At 48.6% G+C, this 20,618-nt stretch overlaps 9 protein-coding genes across 9 annotated transcripts; 3 read left to right on the forward strand and 6 right to left on the reverse strand.

Annotated features, from left to right (window-relative positions):
* Window positions 1-29: 29 nt before the first annotated feature.
* Window positions 30-1,836, reverse strand: N7483_012393 (uncharacterized protein; the record flags this gene model as incomplete). The annotated part of the gene is made up of 9 exons (XM_057095820.1): window positions 30-94; window positions 155-269; window positions 324-393; window positions 499-700; window positions 757-1,002; window positions 1,061-1,237; window positions 1,301-1,484; window positions 1,555-1,751; window positions 1,812-1,836. 9 exons carry the CDS (start codon window positions 1,834-1,836, stop codon window positions 30-32), a joined length of 1,281 nt encoding a protein of 426 aa, XP_056941791.1.
* Window positions 1,837-4,587: 2,751 nt separating this feature from the next.
* Window positions 4,588-5,465, reverse strand: N7483_012394 (Transferase; the record flags this gene model as incomplete). Its single annotated transcript, XM_057095821.1, has 2 exons — window positions 4,588-5,099; window positions 5,165-5,465. 2 exons carry the CDS (start codon window positions 5,463-5,465, stop codon window positions 4,588-4,590), a joined length of 813 nt encoding a protein of 270 aa, XP_056941792.1.
* A 48-nt stretch (window positions 5,466-5,513) lies between these two features.
* On the reverse strand, window positions 5,514-6,137 carry N7483_012395 (Transferase; the record flags this gene model as incomplete). Its single annotated transcript, XM_057095822.1, has 1 exon — window positions 5,514-6,137. The coding sequence occupies one exon, from the start codon at window positions 6,135-6,137 to the stop codon at window positions 5,514-5,516; it is 624 nt and encodes a 207-aa protein (XP_056941793.1).
* Window positions 6,138-6,610: 473 nt separating this feature from the next.
* On the reverse strand, window positions 6,611-6,991 carry N7483_012396 (Cytochrome P450; the record flags this gene model as incomplete). Its single annotated transcript, XM_057095823.1, has 1 exon — window positions 6,611-6,991. The coding sequence occupies one exon, from the start codon at window positions 6,989-6,991 to the stop codon at window positions 6,611-6,613; it is 381 nt and encodes a 126-aa protein (XP_056941794.1).
* A 146-nt stretch (window positions 6,992-7,137) lies between these two features.
* N7483_012397 (cytochrome P450) lies at window positions 7,138-8,302 on the reverse strand (the record flags this gene model as incomplete). Its single annotated transcript, XM_057095824.1, has 2 exons — window positions 7,138-7,452; window positions 7,508-8,302. 2 exons carry the CDS (start codon window positions 8,300-8,302, stop codon window positions 7,138-7,140), a joined length of 1,110 nt encoding a protein of 369 aa, XP_056941795.1.
* Window positions 8,303-9,182: 880 nt separating this feature from the next.
* On the forward strand, window positions 9,183-11,090 carry N7483_012398 (FAD linked oxidase N-terminal; the record flags this gene model as incomplete). Its single annotated transcript, XM_057095825.1, has 3 exons — window positions 9,183-9,511; window positions 9,567-9,767; window positions 9,836-11,090. The coding sequence occupies 3 exons, from the start codon at window positions 9,183-9,185 to the stop codon at window positions 11,088-11,090; spliced, it is 1,785 nt and encodes a 594-aa protein (XP_056941796.1).
* Window positions 11,091-12,176: 1,086 nt separating this feature from the next.
* On the forward strand, window positions 12,177-15,365 carry N7483_012399 (glycosyltransferase; the record flags this gene model as incomplete). The annotated part of the gene is made up of 7 exons (XM_057095826.1): window positions 12,177-12,336; window positions 12,397-13,042; window positions 13,109-13,345; window positions 13,417-14,178; window positions 14,238-14,900; window positions 14,944-15,113; window positions 15,175-15,365. The coding sequence occupies 7 exons, from the start codon at window positions 12,177-12,179 to the stop codon at window positions 15,363-15,365; spliced, it is 2,829 nt and encodes a 942-aa protein (XP_056941797.1).
* A 1,313-nt stretch (window positions 15,366-16,678) lies between these two features.
* N7483_012400 (Short-chain dehydrogenase/reductase SDR) lies at window positions 16,679-17,667 on the reverse strand (the record flags this gene model as incomplete). The annotated part of the gene is made up of 5 exons (XM_057095827.1): window positions 16,679-16,753; window positions 16,801-16,900; window positions 16,962-17,012; window positions 17,080-17,563; window positions 17,619-17,667. 5 exons carry the CDS (start codon window positions 17,665-17,667, stop codon window positions 16,679-16,681), a joined length of 759 nt encoding a protein of 252 aa, XP_056941798.1.
* Window positions 17,668-19,419: 1,752 nt separating this feature from the next.
* fma-AT (acetyltransferase fmaC) lies at window positions 19,420-20,396 on the forward strand (the record flags this gene model as incomplete). The annotated part of the gene is made up of 2 exons (XM_057095828.1): window positions 19,420-19,530; window positions 19,590-20,396. The coding sequence occupies 2 exons, from the start codon at window positions 19,420-19,422 to the stop codon at window positions 20,394-20,396; spliced, it is 918 nt and encodes a 305-aa protein (XP_056941799.1).
* Between the last annotated feature and the right edge of the window lie 222 nt (window positions 20,397-20,618).

Here is a 20,618-nt window from a genome sequence, read left to right on the forward strand (position 1 = left end):
GGCCCTTGCCTGATTCTTTGCTCTTAACTCTAGGTATTTTGCCCGAAGTTCTTCTTCTTTGATCTGATCTTCAAGAAGTTCAGTTGCTGATCTCCTATAGGATTTTAGTAACCTTATAAGTAATCCCTAAGTGCTTTCGAAGTACTGGACTTACTGCTGACCCTTACGGGGTTTTTCTCTTTTAGGGACACCTGTTGTTGAAACATCAGTGTTTCCATCCCCGTCCTGGGTAGTTGAATCTCTTTGCCGTATTGGGACCCTGGATTGATCTAGAAAATATTAGTATTATAGTGTTTATTAGGATATCTTTATAAGTAGCATACGTCTCTGAACCCATTTTTGGGCAGATGGTAGCATACCACCTTGACGATACTGATGACGAATTCCATATTCCTGGAAGGCTTTATGTGCAGATGAATCACGATAATCAAGTTTGAATGTACTATATAAAGATCAGATAAGTGCCTTCCTAGTGCTTAGTAAAGAGCCTATACTTACTTCTCAATTGCAGGTAATAGCTGTAGTGATTTGCCTGTTAGATTTGCCTTATTATGGGTCTGCTCAACTGCATTTGTATTAAGGACTAATGAGCCCTTGATGGATGGAGGGCAATAGGCAAGGTTATGACAAAGGCCATATGCAACAGCTACCTGTTTCTTATGCCGTAGCCAATTGGCAATCTCAGTAAAGCAACCGTAGCCTAGGAAGATAGAAATTAGGGCATAAGCACTTAGCCAGTACTGAGGAACCACTTACAGTCTTCATGTAGGAAGGTATCAATAATATCATAGAAAAGCTGTAATGTCTTTGCATCCTTAATCCTATAGAGAGCAGTTCGTACCCCCTGAAGCTCATCCTCTGTTGTACCACATTGTAGCTGGCGCTGGAGAAGTTCATCAATCCCACGGCGAAAGTGGATATGGCAGAACACAGTCATCTGTAGGGCAATAGTCCCACTGTCTAGTGTAGCTGGAGGAATTAAGGATAGGTAATCTGCAAACCCTATATCATACCATAAGCACTCCGGAAGCACTTAGAGAGTAATTAGCAAATCACATACCATCTCGTTGCTTCCAATCCATATCAACCACAACAGCCCATATGCCACAGTTATGAATTGGTCCAAATTGGCAAGGCCGCCCAGTAAGCTGCTCAATCCGCTCAAACACTCTCTGGAACATTACCTTATAGGCCATACGTTTATCCTGGTTCGTAAAGACTCGACAGAGGGTAGTTACTAGAAGATATTAGTAATAGGTTATCTAAGTGCTTTGAGAGTACTTAATAAGAAGAATCAGACCTTTTGACTGTTCAGGGACCCTTCGTGCAAAGACAAGTTCATGTAAATCCTTATCATGAAGCCGCTTGCTAGACATATCCACCTCAAAGGACTGAATCTGATGGAAGTGGTCTGCTTGGTTCTTTGTTAAACAGATAATAAATAAATGGCCCTCTTGGCCCTCAACCACATCCTGGATATAAGTCTATTCAAATTAGAACACAGAAGTACTTCGAAAGCACTTAGGAAGGACGGAGAAAGGATATATTACTTACAGATAGTGTTGGACTATTAGCCTTTGCAAAGACTACCCCATTAAGAGACTGCCCAGCAGGGTAATGTATCAAGCGATGTTTCTGAATAATCAGACCTAGTCGCCCCTCATTTGCAAAGCTCCTGTGGATATCTGTAAGGCTCTTTGCCTGATATTTCTTACAGAGGTCCCTTAGCTCTGGACTAAAGAGGAAACGCCCTGTATTTCAAATTAGTATTTAGTATCAAGCTCTTTACTAAGCAGTCTCTAAGTACTTACCAGGTGTTAGGGAGGGTATCTGCATCTGTTGTATCAACCTTGTTAGATCATTAATAACCTTAACAGGCTGTGTACCAGGTGGTGGGGGTGCATGGGTATGCTCGCCCTTTGAGATAAAAAGAAAAAATGGACATTCAGATAAATCCACTGGAATAATACTCTACATCTCAACCTCACAGCCAGTCTGCTCAAGTGCCTGGGGATATCCAATCTTATGTGGATAGTCTATATAGCAATATCAATATCAAGTACCTACTAAGTAGGTCGAAAGCACTTAGAAACTTACTACATCTTACCCTTGATCGGGTTCTTTCAATTGTACCACACCTGTCTGGCCTTCCTGGATCATCCCATTGAAAGAAAAGGCTCTGAAGATAGATAAGATCTATTGTTCCATCCCCTGGGATAGACCATGTATGGCTATGCATTTCTGGATCAATTTCAAAATTAACACATTTTACATGCCAGAAGGATTTACCCCATGGATCCTAAAGAAATTATTAATAATCTGAATATCCTTCTATAGTTAGATTAGAACTCAGACTATCTTACCTGGTGATGTGACTCATAGAGCATAGGCTTACAAGTCCTCCTAGCATCATCACAGGGCGGAGGTCGAAAGAATGATTGAAGGGCTTCAAATCTTCTATAAAACATATAAGCTTTAATCATAAACGTAGCACTAGCTAAGCAGTACGAAAGCACTTAGCTAGTACATAAGACACTTCCATAATCTTACTCAATTGCCTTAGTCTGAGCAGTAACCCCATGCTCAAAGGGCCGTTGACGGATACCAGCTAATGTCTCAAACATCGCTGGGGTAACCTCAGTATGTGCCATCCCAAGAAGCCTTTGATGTCCCTTTGGACATAACATAACACCTGTACACCTCATCCGCTTTATCCGACATGGAACATTTCGAAGAAAAGATACCGAACGTGTTACCCGCTCTGGCGTTGCTCGCTCTGTGCTATACTGGATCTAAAATATATTATAATATTAGTTAAGCCCTGTAAATAGTTCAGAAGTACTTCGGAAGCACTTAGAATATCATATACACTCTGTATTGATTCCCCTGCTGCTGCTGAATCACTATCTCTGCAGTCAACAACATACATATACCCTTGCAGATCAGTTTTCGGATATTCTGGTAGGGTTGGAATATAATCCACATAGTACACAGTAATTGGGTTCCGCTTGGTAGATGTTACTTGGATTTCGGATGACATCGTAAGTACTTAGACACTGCTAGGGAAGTGACAAGGCTTATTTGATTAAATTTATTTTAATCTACAATTTAGGGTGGCAGAATTTATTGTGTGTAAATTCTGTTTTTTATTCATGTTCCTGCTGTGTAAAATTACCAAATTAGACCTCACCTGTACATTCAAATTTCCTCTTTTGGATTTCCCGAAAAAATGCCAAGATTATCCGAAATGTACAGGTGGGTACTCTCCAAGTGTTCAGGGGACCTGTACTCTCTGGGTTGACATCCATGGATGCCTTGTAGGCAGCAGGCTTAACTGGACCCGAACCGCCACGAGCCCCGTAGCCGGGGACCCACGTACGGAGAACTCCGAACTGCCCAGGTGGATCCGATTCCCGAGGCCCCGGATTCCGGCCCGGGGTCCAAAGGTGTCGTCGATCAAGGTCTCGTACGTAGCAATGGATAGATTATCACTAGACAGCTGTCTCCTCAAGGTCAATCTCTCCGTCTGTTACATAAATACTAAAACTTGGTGACCCGTGCTAAGAGGAGGACCTCGGGAGAGAACTACGGAGTACAGCTGCACTACACATGTAAATACCTAAGTACATACTAGTGCAAGTGGGCTAGGTATTTTGCGCTAGTCAGAATCCGGACAAAGGATTCCGATACTTGAAGACTGAGGCTTTTGTTTGTTGTTGACAGTTCCAAACACTTGAGACACAGAGTCATTGACCTTATGTTATCTCCGACTTCCGTAGGTCCTCTCCTCCTTTACTACTCCGATACTGGCTGAAAGAATTTAAGTAGATAACACCTGGTCAAACAAGTTTAATTAAAAATATACTAAATCACAATCTTCCAAGGTTGAAATATCCAATATTGTCGTAGCTGGCAGCCGGTGGGGATTCGGAACAACATGCAGCGGTTCCCTACGCTGTAACCCCACAATGTATTACGTACATACTACGGAGTAACTAGCAGTTACCACAAAACCTTGTTGCTGTGTGACGGATTAGAGAATACCAGATAAGTACACATAAATGACCTGCCCCATTGGTACATGCTATCAAGTGCTACGGTGAAGAGCAGAGAACCCAAGGAATGAGGGAATGGAGTGAATTGGGGGAAAAGACAAAGAAAAGAGAGGAAGAGAGAGTGCCCAGGGACTATTGAATGATTGATACATGCTTTCCGACCCGAATTACGTGATCAAGAGACAGCCTGACAGAACACGAGTGCAGAACTAGCCCAATTGGGTTAGTTCAAACCACTATTAAATGGAGAGCTCTGATTGGTCGAACCAGAATGGATCACATGACCGATCAGGTGATCTCCAGGCAGAATTTATGTGCGTAATTATCAGAATGAGAGAATCAGACCTGTTGATACATCCCATTGCGACCGCCTACTGCATTAGACATTGTAGTCTGTCACAGCCGTTGGATCACATGATCCCTGGTGAAATATGTTGCTTAATGTGTCCTATGAGTTCACTCCCAAAAGCCTCGTTATTTCTGCGGTAGGAAGTAATGTCTCGGCTATATCAACAAATATCAAGGCCGGAGGCTATCCCCTCCTGACCTCGAACCCCCGAAAGGTCGCCACTTTCCCCATCTCCTCATCTGCAAGCAGCAGACCCACATGGTCCGTCTCAAACGGTAAAACCACCTCGAGGCCGCCTTTCTCCTCTGCCTCCCCAGACCGCCGCGGATAGATCATCATCATGTTCTCCACGACTGTGTCTGCAATCTGACGCGCAACTACCGGTCGACCAAACCCGAAATCGACGACACACATATTAGCATCGCGCCAGTCCGTGACGGCAAGCGACATTGGAGGCACAGAGTCGAGGCGGACATTAAGGGCGGATTTGTCACTGACGGGTGCCATGGCCGCGAGGGTGGTCTCGACGGACTGCGGGGTGACGCTCTGGGTGATCTCGCGGATGAAGGTGGCCAGGACAGCCAGCGGAGTCTCCTGCGAAATAACTTGACCCAGCGTGAGCGGTCGGGGATGGAGCATGGAGAGCCCTCCGCTGAGAACGTTGCCTTGATAACGCATCGAGAGCGGGGGATCCACTGTTGGGAAACCAGTTAGAGTTGGGGAGCATCACGCGGGAGGGATGGAGGCGAGAGGTACTTACACCGGCGGCGCATGTTGATGGACTCGAGGAAGATGGCAGGCGCAGAGAGATCGGGGCGGTAGATCTGGGCGCGGTTGCGGGACAGCACCCGCCACAGGAACGCCGTCAGCGCATCGTATGTGGAGATCCAACCGCTCGTGTCCAGGCTGGCCTGACGCTTGAGGGCGTCCAGCTGACCCTGCGAGATATGGAAGAGTAGCCACGAGCACGGCTGCCAGTCAGGATGCCGCGAGGCGGGCGCCGGGGCGGGAACCCGGTCTGCCTCAGCGACAGGCGGGGAGATGAAGCGCATGCGGTCCATCCATGCATCGTCCCATTCCGGGGAGGAGTGCCGCACAAGAGGGCGTGACTATGCCCGGCGATTTGGTGGATGAGGCTGGTCGTCCCCGTGACATCCATGGCAGAATGATGCTTGTGCACAGTGAAGACGAAGCCCCCCCGGAATAAAGGTTAGCTGGTACCCTGAGATGCGTGGGCTCGCATTTGGAGGGCAATGGCAAGCCATCGTCATGCCGGGGATGGTGAAAGACGCCGGGTCCCCCAAACTGGCTGATGCAAAGCCTGCCTGTTCGATTTCGGCGTAGGAGGGACCGTCAAGATGGTCAACAACAAAGGGGACCGTACTGTCGGGCTTTTTCACGATGGCAAAGTTGCCCTGCGCGTCCCTCTCGATGGTGCCCACCATATGGCGGCATTGCGCCAGCGTGGCTTGCACAGCGTGCCGCAGCGTCTTTGTGATGACGGGGATGTCTGTTGGGTTGTCTAGCTTGAAGATCAGAGCCCAGGTACTGTAATTCTGCGTGACGATCAGGTCAAGTGTTGACAATGGGAACCGCTCCTCAACCGCCAACTTCGGGTGGAGCGAGGGAAATATATGCTCTGTTTCTCTCCCCAAGTGGCTCATTCGGCGGGTGGATGCGAGACGCCCAGCACGGAGTGAGCACAACCCCCAGCGGAGCGGAGACAACAACATTGTGGCAGGTGGTTGAGAAGAACAGACAGATGAACAGATAAGGAAAATCGGAGAGGATAGTCACAGATTAAATCCATGTTCAAGCCCTGGAGTCCATCTTCTTTAAAATAAGCCGTGGACTTATAGCGTGAGTACTCCGTACTGTACAAGGAAATACCATCTATTTCAAATTGTAATTTATATAGAATACCAGGATACAAAGGTGGCAGGCCTTCTTATCCTCACTCTTACGGTATATAGAGTTACGGACCCACAGGGGGCGGCGCCAGTTTAAGAATCAACAAGACCCAATCAGTCATCTGACGTGCAGGTCACGCAGCTTAGTTCTACGGTCAATTACGGCTCGAAATCACGAAATCAGGCTATCGTTGTATCCCGTTCAATACTCGGATTTTGCACCCATAAACACCCAGGTATTCTTTCCCTGCCCGCCCATCCACATGCTGCCCTTGTCACCCCCGACTCCAGACCACTTATATCGGTGCTCCCGTCTTTACAATGACACGCACCCCCTTCGAATCCCATTTGGGCATCGGCCGCACCAGATCCATGATGAAGTCCACATCACTGCGGTCCGTCTCGAATAGCTCCAGCTTATGACGACGAAACAGCGTCGCCAGCGCCACATACATATCCATTAGGGCCAGATACATGCCGATGCACACGCGGGAGCCCCGGCTGAAGGAAGTCAGATAGTACGAAAGCCGATGCTTGCCATCGAAGCTCATCGGGTCCCCCAACCAGCGCTCCGGCTTAAACTCGTGCGGATCCGGGAAAATATCCGGATTGACATGAATGTGGTAGGCGTCCATGCTGACGGCTGTGCCCGCGGGGATCTGCCGCCCGCCGTACATGAGGGTCTGGTTGCGGTGCACTCGGGGTAGGCGCTGGACCGAACCGAATGAAAGTCGCAAGGCTAGACAAGTAATGAGTATATATGGTGCTGGAACAGGTCAAGGGAAATTCGTGTTACTTACATTCGTTGATGACGGCCGACAAGTCAGGGCAGTTTCTCCAGTTGCGCCCAGGAGAGGATCTGGCCCGGGTCGGGCATCGCCTCCACCAGCTCAGACACCAGCCGCTTTTCGACGGTGGGATTCCACAGGATGTGGAAGGTGGCCACTGACAGCGTCCACATAGTGGTTTCGATGCCCGCCCCGCTGACGCTCATGGCCTCTTGCGTTAGGCGATGGAAGGAGAGCTCCGCGGGCGGGAGGTTGGCCTGCAGAATATCCGTGAAAATTGTTGGATGAGCGGCCGTCTTCGCCTCGACATTATTGCCCGCCAGTACATCCTTAATCTGCCTTTGGATTGCCTGTTTATGCATAAGTCCGTTGTCGTAGGAGAGACGCGACGAGAGAGGCACCTACCACGCGATAATCCAGGATAGGCTTAAAAGAGGGTACCAAGGCCCCCATGATGAAATCAGGCATCCATTGAGTCATGCGCATGATCCAGTTGAAGTGGGTAGTATAGTGGGCGGCGTAGACCCAGCTCATCAGGGCATGCGAGTAGGGCGACTGGAAGTCTGGGGCGGCGGAGAAGCCCGTTGAGCGCGCAAATGCCATCTCCGACACCACATCGGCCGTCAGCGTCCCCCACATGTCGCACACGTTGACAACCGCCCCCGACCCGGCGAATTCATTCTCCAGCCTGCGCGAGATGTGTTCAATCACCTTCGTCAGCGTGTCCCCCAGCGAGCTAATGCGGGAACGCGAGAAGAAGGGCGCGATTGCCGCCCGACGGATACGGTGATGTTCTGACTCCACCGTGCTGATGGTCGCCTCAGGCATGCCGAACCGGTGCTTATATTGGACCAGCTTGTCAATGGGTTTGGTTGGCGAGGCCATGCTGTATACCTCGTTGTAGTAGTCCGGATCATCGATGTGGACCTCGTTTGGACCGATCCGCACGATGGGCCCATGCTTTTCGTGCAACCGCTTGATCTGGAATACGAACTGGCCGCCGTGGCCCTTGCTGAACAGGTCATAGTATGCTTCGTACCAACTAGACACCGCCGCCAACTTGGGTCCAGGGAATTTAGCCAGCGGACTGAGGTAGAGCCGGTATACCACGAGGTAGAAGCCGCGAAGCAACAAGACCACCGCGCCGATTACCAGCAACGTGGACGCCGACCATATACTGGAGATGATTGCGTTACTCATGTTAGAGAAGATGGCAATAACTTTGGGGCCCGAATCTGGTGCCGGCTGCGCAGGCGTTTAACATGGCCTGGCTGTATGTGCTTTTCGGTCCCGAACCCCGATAGCTTTCTCTGCGCACGGACATGAGGTTGCAATTAGAACTTGAAGAAAGTCTCGTCCTGAGGCTGACGGCAGCGTGGTCAGCACTAAGTCCGGATGAGACACGACAGGTTGGATCCCGATCCCGGAAACGCACCCCGTCCGTCTCACTGCAGGGCATTGCCGGGACATTTGTAAGCTTCAGACACGGACGACCGTGATAACCTAGACCATCCAAATTCTAGAATCCGATTAGTGCCAGACGTGTAGCGGGTAAAATTGCTGTGCTGTCAGCGCCTGCAATGTCAGTGGTGGCACTGTTAGCGCCTGCAGTGTCAGCGTTCGTCAACACATAACGACATCCATATCCAATCTATTCCGTTTATCTAATACCGATTAATACAGACACGAAACAGGTCCTGTAGCTTACTAGTGGTTATTACACAACACTAGCGTCGCCTAATCACTTTTGGGACAAGTTTCTAACTAGTAGTCTGTTTGTTTATTGCAGCTGGAGATTGTTTCGCTTTGCCTCGCTTCTCCCAACTCGCAAATTGTCCCCCACAGTAAGAATCCTACTCGAATCCTGCGAGACTGTAGACAGAATCAAGGTGGCTGTGTCTGCCCACTCCTGCCAGCTCGTACGACACTCCCTTCGACAGAGATTATACCAGGCTGCCCGGCTGAGCGGCAATATAAATATGGTAGCATACTGGTTCCCGGATTGGGGCATTCGCAATCAATCTCGGGTCTATTTCCCAGCAGACTCATCTCAAGTATACTAACTCACCAACACCACATGATGCTTGGCGCTGCGCTTCGTTCCACTGTGCTCCTAGCTTGCATGACGGCTTGGCTAATGGGGCAGACAGGTGTTGCATCTCTATCTACATCCTCGTCTGTATCCTCCCTGGCCGGATCCACCAACGCCAACAACTCCTTTTCGTCGACCTGCAGGAAGCTGCCGCAAGATGGGGACTGGCCCAGCGCGCAAGATTGGGCCCGGCTCAACCAGACAGTGGGAGGCCGCCTGATTGCCACAGTGCCGGTTGCGCATGTATGCCATGATCCTACATACAATGCGACTGCTTGTGCTTGGTTCAAGGATAATTGGTTGACGGTGGAGGCTCAGTGAGTGAATCCCGCCTATCCCCATCCATTTCCGAGTCCCGACTGACCCCGACAGCGTGTACTATCCGGCCGAAATTCTGGATCCCTACTTCCAGGGCCAGTACTGCGAGCCCTTCACACCCGAGTCCAAACCTTGCACGCTAGGAAACTATGCCGTCTACTCAATCAATGTCACCGGCGTGTCTGACATCCAGGCTGGACTCGCCTTTGCCACCCAACACGACGTTCGGCTGACCATCAAGAACACAGGGCATGAGTAGGTTTTCCCCTTCCCCTCTCCCTTCTTCATCACCGTGTATGATCCTTTCATGCTGATTGTGGTAGTCTGCTAGGAAAGTCCACAGGGCGCGGGGCTCTCTCACTATGGACACACAATCTGAAAGACATGGACTTTATTGATGCCTACGTGGGCGACGTTCCGTACACGGGATCGGCGGTGCGCATCGGGGCGGGCATCATGTTCAACGACATCCTCCCGGTGGCGGCAGCGCAAGGAAAGCGCGTGGTGAGCGGAACATGTGGTACCGTTGGGGCAGCCGGGGGCTACACGGCCGGCGGAGGACATGGTAGTTTGACTTCATTATACGGGATGGCCGCAGATAGCGTGCTGGAATGGGAGATCGTGACGGCGTCAGGTGTGCATCTGACCGTCACTCCTAACCAGCACGCGGATCTATACTGGGCCCTCAGTGGCGGCGGGGCAGGTACTTTCGCCGTCGTCGTCTCGATGACCACGCGGACGTACGATGATGGACCCATGCAGGGCGCCGGCTTCACGGTCTCCAATAGCAACACGACCGCCTTCTGGAACACCGTCGACCTATTTCACTCCAGCCTGGCTCCCGTGGTGGATACCGGGGTCACGTTCACCTACTTCATCATTGGCACGGAGCTAATTGTCTTTGCCGCCGTCATTCCGGGCAGCGAACCGGCGCTGGTCACCAGTACGCTGGCCCCAATTGTGAATAGTCTGGCCCAGGCGGGGGTTGCTGTCAACATCACCTCCTCAAGTTTCTCCTCATATTATGCCTTATACGAGTCCTACTTCGTACCCACCGAGGAGTCCACCGCTGTTGGCCAAATCACGGGTGGCCGCATCATCCCCCGAGAACTGCTTTCACCCGACAGCCCGAGTTTGAGCGAGATCAGTGCCGCGCTGGAAGTTTTCATTAACGCAGGCTTCTATGTTGCGTGTGCTGCCCTCAACGCCAACTCATCCCGACAAGCTCCCTTTACCTCCAATGCGGTCTTCCCTGTCTGGCGCTCCGCACTGCTGACCTGTATCATGGTTCAGACGTGGGACTATTCCATCCCCTGGGACGAGAATCTGGAGCGTCAAGCGAACCTGACCAACATATATATGCCGCAGCTCGAGGCCGTCACCCCGGGTGGGGGTGCTTACCTGAATGAGGCCAACTTCCAGGAGCCAAATTGGCAGGAGGTCTTCTACGGTGACAACTACCCACGCCTGAGGGAAGTCAAGCAGAAATACGACCCGAACGAGCTGTTCTACGCCCGCACTGCGGTGGGTAGCGAGGAATGGAAGGAGAACGGGGAAGGAAGGCTGTGTCCGGTGTGAGCTGTCATGGAGGCTGAAGAGGCGGTGGTAGAAGAATACTTAAAATGAACACATTTTTTTAGATTGATCGAACATTTTGTGATAACAACTAGTTGAACCCCAAGCCACTCTCCTACCTAGGCAAGATTCAAGTTGTCAAAAACCTTGGAACTTAGAAATTCCAATGTTCTACTACCCTAGGTAGCTGTACGTACTGGATTTTCCCCGACAGGTGGAGCTTTCCTATTCTGGTGACCGCCGCTTTTATAAGGGCGCTCAGGCTTAGGCTCACTGAGCGAGTCCGTAGGTTACGTGAGTGCTCAGTGAGTGCTCAGTGATCCTGATCATGATCGTTCGCTGACTTATCGTATTGGCCAGGTGATCGGAGGTATCTATTCGGTATCTAAGCTACTTCCTACCTATAACGTAATTCCCAGTCGAGCGGGACACCCCCAAAACACATAGTAAATGCGATAAATTACCACTTTATAGTTAGTAGTGTTAACCACCGCAGTCTTCTGATTCTACAAGAATTTACTATGATAATAATAATTTATGACGCTGAATTTGAACTTCAAGATTACCAAATATCAATGGTAAAATTGAGAATATTAATGTAAAGGTCTCAGAGCCTCCTTCGCTGCGGCCAGTCATTTGTCACTACCGGAGTCCATTTAGCTTTTTATCCTGGCCACTTGAGGTTAAAGATCACATGAGCATCTCCCAGATTTAAGAAAATGCCGTTCTCCTTTTGATTAGTACAGACCAAACGTGCGTGATGTAGTTTGAGCAATCTAGACTTGGTCGGTGATCGTTCCTATACAGCTGAGGAGTTTATCAACCCTGGGTCGTGAATCCACTGACGTCATCAACTACAATCAAAACACGAATCAATTTGAAGTTGGATTTGTCAGATATTTCAAAGGTAGGTTAGATGGTATCTGTCAATAGGTTCGGGATTATAAGAAAGCGAGAGTGCGAGAGCAAGATAAAAACTTTGGCGCGTACTAAGCTTCACACAAGCTTTGCCCATCTAAACCATCACTTTTCCTGATCGCTAACCTCATCTTCCTTACTGAGATCTTTCGTGCCCGAATACTATTTATCATGGCTGTTCTAGCTTTGAATATTGCCGGGAGGCCATCAGAACAACCGGACACCAATCATTCGGATGAGTGGCCAAGTGAAAGTACTCAGGGATCACCGGATGACCACGATGAGATGGCTTTTTCTCTTAATGGGCCGAGCGCTCGCGCTCGTGTTCTAGGTATATAATTTTCCGTCCATTCATTCAACTTCATCTAACGTCAATCGCGTCTTTTTATAGGTGACGGCCGGGTCGATATTCATGTCGACTCGGAAAAGTACAAACCGCATCTGACAGGAATATTGAACGACATCCGAGTCCAACGCCGGGATAGTTTATGTTCTAACCGGGCAGCTGAAGGGGGCACCGATTCAGCATGGTCCTCTTCGAAAAACATTCATTTATCACTACGCTTGAACCTCGTCATTCAAGTGATCGGTTCCCGAGGCGACATTCAACCATTTGTTGCACTAGGGAGAGAGCTCAAAGCACAAGGCCACCGGGTCAGACTGGCCACACATCTAGCCTTTCGGCAATTCGTTCTGGAAAGCGGGCTAGAATTTTTTAATATTGGAGGAGACCCAGAGCAGTTGATGGCTTTTATGGTGAAAAATCCAGGCCTCCTACCGGGATTCAAGGCAATAAGCAGCGGAGATATCCAGAAGCGCCGGCGTGAGATGAAGGAAATATTTAATGGATGTTGGAAATCCTGCTTTGAAAAGGGTGACGGGACTCACCTTCATCAGATCAAGGAAGACCTGTGGAGCGAGGCTCTGGATTACCGACAGCGCCCATTTGTAGCAGACGCTATTATAGCCAACCCTCCAAGCCTAGCTCACATCCACTGCGCACAACGACTAGGCATCCCTCTCCATATCATATTTACGTGAGCTGGCCCTATCTGATACTAATCCAATTCCTATTTGCATACTAAGTAATTCATAAATTACAGGATGCCATGGTCCCCAACTCAGTCCTTTCCCCATCCACTAGCCAATCTTCACTCCCAGAACTGCAAGCCGACTATCGCAAATTTCATGTCCTATAGCATTATGGATATGATGGTATGGGAGGGACTGGGCGATATTCTGAACACACTTCGCAAAAACACCTTGGCTCTCCAACCTCTAGATACAGTGACAGCCCGGGGTATCCTACAGCGACTACATGTACCACATACATATTTATGGTTAGTATATCACAAATTTTTCTCCTAGTCATAAAAAAACATTCGGAGGCTGTTATTGAAATTTAATACAGGTCTCCTTCATTACTACCTAAGCCACCTGACTGGCCTGACAACATCGATGTATGCGGTTTTAGTTTCCTCCCGTCCGAGACCAACTATGTACCATCGAATGAAATAACCGAATTTCTGAAGGCAGGACCCAAACCAATATATATTGGGTTTGGGTCCATCGTAGTTGACAATCCTCTCAAGTTGACGAAGATCCTATTTAACGCGGTCCGAAAAACCAAACAACGCGCTCTCATATCAAAGGGTTGGGGAAATCTAGGAGCAGACGAAGTGCCAGACAATATTCTAATGATTGGAAACTGTCCTCACGACTGGCTATTTCGGCAAGTTTCATGTGTTATCCACCATGGTGGTGCTGGCACCACGGCTGCAGGCCTCGCTTTAGGTGTGCCGACGATAATTGTCCCCTTCTTTGGGGACCAGCAATTCTGGGGAGATATTGTTGCGCGCGCAGGAGCAGGGCCAACACCGATACCATATAAACGTTTGAACCAGCAGAATCTCTCAACTGCGATACAGAAAGCGCTAGAAGCAAGTACTCTAGAGAAAGCGCAGTCGATTGCGATGAGAATGCAGGAAGAGTGTGGTGTGCGCCATGGGGTAAATAGCTTTTACCGAAATCTTGACCCTGCAACACTCCGATGTTCTATAATTCCAAATCAGCCGGCGGCCTGGCATCTTAAACATACGCATATCAACTTGAGTGCTTTTGCAGCCACTGTTCTAGTGAAATCCGGGAAAGTCAGTCCAGAAATGCTCGTGCTGTAAGCCTTTTTCCAACGTGAGTCATCAAAAGTGCCTTCTCTTGCTAATTTTCTTTCAGTCACCGTGCAACTGAATACGACACATTCCTTGACCCTACCAACCCAATTACCGCTAGTGCCCAAGTACTCTTCGGAGCCATTACCGGATTCGTGGCTGGGCTTATAGAGGCACCAAGAGAGATCTTGAGTGATATTTCTTCTGCTGCTCATGCAATACGAAAGCCCCACGAACATTTCGATCGCCGCGAAGCCTGTCGGGCAGCACTTTCTTCACCAGTTTATTTAACTCCAGAGAATACTATTGAAAATGAAGAAACAAATATTGAAAATGAGAGTGGGGGTTTGCAGGTTGAAAATTACGGAGAGCAGCGTGAAGAGGTTCTGGAAGACGATATTACCCAGGAAGATACTGGCGATGACGCCAATGAACCCCATGTCAACGACATCGATCGAGTTCGAACTATAGAGCGAAATAGGAACCTCCAGCTCGAAAAGGCCAAAACAATGAGCAGCTCGATGACGCCTTCAAAGCCGCCGAGGTTCCCTGTTTTGCATGAAGCTGCATTTCATGGAAGCAAAGCGTCCAAAAAGATGGTTAAGTTAGTCATATGGCTACCGACAAATCTTTCATTGAGTATGGCGAGAGGCTTCCACAATGCGCCCAAACTATATCACGATTCAACAGTGACCGACGTTCCTCAGGTGACAAGTCTTCGAAGCGGGTTCAGGGCGGCGGGAAAGGTAGGAATGCTATGATAGCGCTAGATTGGAGGTAATTGTTCTGACATTTGCACAGGAGCTTAAAGACGAATTTTCCTTTGGTATTAAGGGTTTAAAAACGCATCCACGTGACGGCTTCAAGGATGAAGGTACTAAGGGATTTCTCAAGGGTATTGGGAAAGCAATGGGCGGAGTGTTTCTCAAGCCGATTGCAGGTATGTTGAATTAAAGCAACGCTTTTGTGATCATTATTCTTCACAATCTAATCTGAATCAGGGCTATGGGGTCTAGCAGGATATCCCTTGAGTGGCATTCTCAGAGAGGTCAATGAGTCGCTGGGGAGACATCAAAAATGCATGATTGTAATGGGTCGGATTGCTCAGGGGATTGAAGAGATGCGAGAGTCTACGGCTGAGGAAAGGGAAGAGGTATTTAGGAAATGGGTCAGGATTGAACACAACTTGTAAAATCAAAATAACATATGGGTTTACATGTTTCATTCGGTCTATACTGTTTAAAGCGGTGTACGACACAAAGTCCTTATGGATAATATATATGCGAGTGACTTTAGTGCGTACAATATTGCCCCCGAAATTCAGCACCTTCATATTGAAATTAAACTTGAACCTGACTGTGACCAGATCCTAGTAGACTTCTAAGGCTTTCCTACTGTCAGTGGAACTTGAGACCATAATATCCTCACTCCATACTGGGGGTCACACTTAATTTCTATGTCCAGTGACTACTTAGTATATTCCGTAACTATTCCCAAAGTGATGACCCCTATTTCTGTTTATAAGCATAGTTACTAGGGGAACTGACAAGTGAGCAACGCGTGATGAAGGAGCTATTCCAATGATAGATCCTGTCCGTTCGTGCGGAACGGACTTGTCCTGGCGACAGGACAGGATGACAGGAAGGACGAGATTTATAAGGACTTTGTCTACTGCATCATGTATCTAGCTCTTTGCGATTATTTCTCACCATTGTTATTGGCAATACAGATTGATACTTTGCTTTATCACAATCCCCTTTCAAAGATAACCACCAACTAGTAGGGGAGCTCCTTTGGGACTGACCTACTAGCGAACCCCTATCAAGCTTTACCGTGCAAGGATCTCTAAAGACTCTAGCCCGTGTAAGGCCCGGACGCCGACGGTACAGTTGCAGGATAACGGCTTGCGATAAGTATCAGACATACACTTGCGTATGCTCATGTTGCTTGACAGCCAGTTGGTAACACCTGGCTCCTAGGAATAATAAGTGATAAGGCTTAATGAATATTTAGAGTATTACAGTCTGTAGCCCCTGTGAGATAAAGATAAAGCAGCCGTTCCAAGCTATAGTAGAAACCAAAATCCGCTGGGGGAAATCCATTACCTAGGTGTCAATACGAACAAACCGAGCGACTTCCAAGGTTCCAAGGTTGGTACCTGATAAAGATCCACGATAGAGATGAAATTTAATAATAAACAAGGCATTTCAAACCTCAAGACGCTGCTATTGACCTGGGTAAATTGAGATAAGAAGAAGAGGAAGAGAGGGTTGATCTCTGACTACTAATTCACACTTGGAATATTGGGGTCAACGCTTGATAATTTTCGGGCACCAACAAATAAAATCTTTAGATATTGATATATTCCAAGTATTCTCATAAGAGACAGTCAATACAGGTCAGAAATGGGCACTACGAGGCAGTGTATACTATGTGCTATCAATCCTGCAGCTTCTCAATGGCGCCACTGGGCGCTTCTGATAAAAATTGAGGCTGTTGTGGCCTCTACCACGGAATCTCTGTGCCATCAATCACGTTGAAAAATTTCCCCGAGGTCTCCTCCCGAGTCGCATTATCAATCTACACGAGTCAGTCTGTATCTTTCGATAGGGATAGGTATCACGTACCAGGGACAGAATGGCATCGATACTCTGGCGCTGAGAGTTGGGGGCCTGAGGAAGCCCCATCGCGCGGGCACTCTTGTTGCCGCTTTCCGTTTGCACAAGGCTGTCGGATGGTCAGCTGCTGTCCAAAATCTGTCATCCCAGTAGTGTTTCTGATGACTTACCCGGGATGCACGGCAAAGGCGATGAAGCCCTTGTTGGCGCTGTGGATGGCACTACATGTCCGCCAGAGTTAGCCAAAAAAACCTCCGTGAGGACAGGCTAAAGCTGGGAGCATCTTACGTAGTGATCCAGTTCAGACCAGCTTTGGCGATTCCGTAAGCCGGGGCGATGTGAGCCCTGTGAAGCTCAAGTCGGCCAATCGAACCGGCAGCACTAGTGACCGACACCCACTTCGGGGACTGGGACTTTTCCAGCAAAGGCTTGACGGCCTGGTACAGGGCCAGGGGGCCGAGCGCATTCACGGTAAACACATCATTCACGATCTCGGAGCTTACCACGTCCAAGGGAATGATGCCCTTCTCACCAGCTCCACCGGCATTGGCTACCACCACATCGATATGGTCGATGTTCGTAAGATCCTTGATGGCTGCTGCCGGGTCGGCTGAGTTGCTGCTTTCAATCTTTACAAGCTGCAGACCTGAGCCATCGGCTTTGGGCAAGGCCTCTAGCTCTTTGACGTAGTCTGCGGTTGTGTCACGGACACTAGCAATAATAGTGTGATTGGGCCGGAGCAGCAAGGTTTCCACCAACGTTCGTCCGATACCTATCCTCTGTCAACTCCATCCTAATAAGCCTCTGGGCAGCAGTTAAGGACTTACCCCGACTAGCGCCGGTAACGAGAACAACTGTACTACCAGAGATAGTCATGGCAAAGGATGGATGATAGAAGGATTTGGATTGGATTCGTATCTGGTAGTGTTGCGATTCTATCAATTGGCTTGATGATTGGGATGGAGAGATAATGAGGAGCCACCAACTTCATATTTTCAGCTGCCTCTAAATAGCAAGCTGTGGGGGAATTTGAGGGGTAGCCCTCTAGACGATTAATAATGCTTCTGTAATCTTTCACAGATGCTTTGAAATCGGGATCTCGGGATGACCGATTGTTGACAGGGAATTGAAAGCCATCCCTGTCAAGGGTGCTACTAGCAGATGAGCTTGCATGCGCTGGGAATTAACTAGGGAAGAGGGGAACGCTCAAAGGCCGTCCGCTCCGCGGACATACGGGTTGATTCAGCAGGGCCAGCCCAGTCACAGTAGCACACACTTTACGGGGGTATGTAGAGGCTACCATCGTTCAAATCCCAGATTGCTAGTATTAGCTTCACCGCCCTGCCTACCGCTAAGTTATTGTATTGTCATCGGTCTCAATTCTAAATTAGTGATTCAGTATGGAATACTATGATTGCCCCGGGCGGAGATAGTATGCACTCTGGGTCCCCTTCAAGTTATGTACTCCCATATTCCGATTGTCCCATCAGATTTTTTGCCAGATTTTGCCAGATTTTTCGGGTAGGAAAAATATTGGAGCTTCGGCTCTTCATGGAAGGGTAGAGTAAATTCATACTAGTTATGTTATAGAATTAAGTCACTGAGCCTAAATGAAGTATAGCCCTATGCAGTTGGAATTGAAAATTTAGCCGATTCCGGCATTGGAAGTTTTTAATAGTATTTATGATATGTATTTCTCTTCTAGTTATACATAGCTATCGGTCATACTCTTACTATCATGCCCCATCCAACACTTGATCTCGATGATCACTACCAGGAAATCACCTCTTCGTTACTGGATATGTGATTCGACTCATTCGAGATATCTGCAATACTCTGAATGAGAACGGAGTCCAGAGAAAAGTTAGGCCTTTGCTTGAACTCCTCCAAGATGAGGGTTATATCGTCTCGGGTGTTGAATAGGGTGCATTTTGCCAGATTCAAATGTTCCAAGGTTCCAAGTTTGTAGCTATATAGCCTTCATTTCAAGTCGTACTTGAAAATTCCGAAATTTACGCGGGGGAATATGAACTATACGAGTATTTTACATTCTGCCGGTCTAAAATTTGGGGATTTAGTTTTGAACGATGGTGGCCTCTACATACCCCTGTCTAAATCACCTGCAAGGTCAAATCTCTGATTTTTACGTAGAGTCTGGCTACTAATTAGTAATTTCAATCTATCGCTATCTCCTAGTTGTAACTTGGTACAAATAATACATAACAGACCGCGGTGATCGGGTACTGAGCTGTAAAATAAGACCGTTCCCCACTCTCGCAGCTCCTGATGCCAAGCATGTTGACAGACTAACAGTTGATGCATGTCAGATTCTCGATTTCGCATTAAACTTATACCTACTTAGGAATATCATATATGCCCCAGAACAGCCTAGTGTGTGGGGCCGTCTATTCATGGCATTTGGGAGCACATACTTCGGTGTGATCTAATTAATTGGAAATTTCGTGGACTCGTGCTAGTCTTCTGCAGATGATAAAACCAGACCACCTAAAGTAATAATTTTGTCATAACATATAATAGATTAACTGGGCACATACCTCATCATTCTCAAGGTATTTCTCGGCGAACTTTTCCATTAATTCCAAGGTTCCTTATTCCACAGTCCAGATCATGTCGCGCGAAGATGTCGAATTCAAGGCCCTGGATGGCGTCACCCTCCGGGGCCACTTCTACCCAGCCTCGTCGCCCGGAAAGAGCCCAGCAGTGATCATGACTCCGGGCGTGAGAACTCCCGTCTTTTCTGCCTCTATATTCCGTCTTCTCCTGACCAGATAATGTAGTTCAATACCACCCGCGATGTCTTCCTCCCCAACATCGCGCACTCGTTCCAAACCAGCGGCATCTCATGTCCAGTCTACGACCCGCGGACTATTGGGTCCAGCGACGGCCAGCCACGTAACAATATCAATCCCTTCCTGCAAATCTCCGACTACCATGACGCCCTCACATTCCTCAAATCCGATCTCCGCATCAATCCCCAAAAAATCATATACTGGGGCTTCTCGTTCGCCGGGGCCATTGCTCTATGTGCCGCGGCCCTTGACAAACGCGCCAAAGCGGTGATTGCCATCAACCCACTCACGGTCTGGGATCTGCCCGCGAACAAGCGGACCAAGGTCCTAGCCAAGGCAATGCAGGATCGCGAGTCACAGGCAGCGGGCAACGAGGCCTTTCGGCTGCCGATGCTGACGGAGACTGGCGAGAATCCGGCGGGGTTCGGCGCGGGTGGCATTGGAGAAGAGGAGCTGAAATTGGTGAGGGAAGCCAAAGAGAAGATTGCCGGGTTCGAAGATACTACAACCTTACAGACCTACTATAATATCGTGAGTTGGAGTCCATTTGAGGTGGTGCGGTTGATGGGGAAAACGGCGGTACTCCTCATAAGTGCGGCAGAGGATCGTATTTCACCAGCCGAGCGGCAAAAGGAGGCGTATCTGGAGGCTTTGCAGCAAGAGGATGGTGACAAAGGCGGGGCAAGGGATATATTTGTCGTCGAGGGAAGAGGGCACATGGACATCTTGGATGGCGAGAGTCTGGCGGTGGCGATGGAGAAGCAGGTTGAGTTTGTACGAAAGGTACTTAATTGAACCCAAAGATTTTTACATTCAAATATTAGCAAGCGTACTCGCTACCTAGTTAGTGGGTAGACTTCAAATTGAATGATTATTCGATCAGGTTCATAACCCTCAACCTTGGAACGTAGTAGTTTGGGAAACTGTGGCCGACCCTGGAGATGAGGCACTATGTTACCTACATAGTAAGGTATCTGACTCAATGCTGTAACCTTAGGATGAGATCAGATCAATTGG

This window comes from Penicillium malachiteum (genome assembly GCF_028827825.1).
Source record: "Penicillium malachiteum strain IBT 17515 chromosome Unknown utg000005l:1.0-9002435.0:326005.0-9005861.0, whole genome shotgun sequence".
NCBI lineage: Eukaryota > Fungi > Ascomycota > Eurotiomycetes > Eurotiales > Aspergillaceae > Penicillium > Penicillium malachiteum.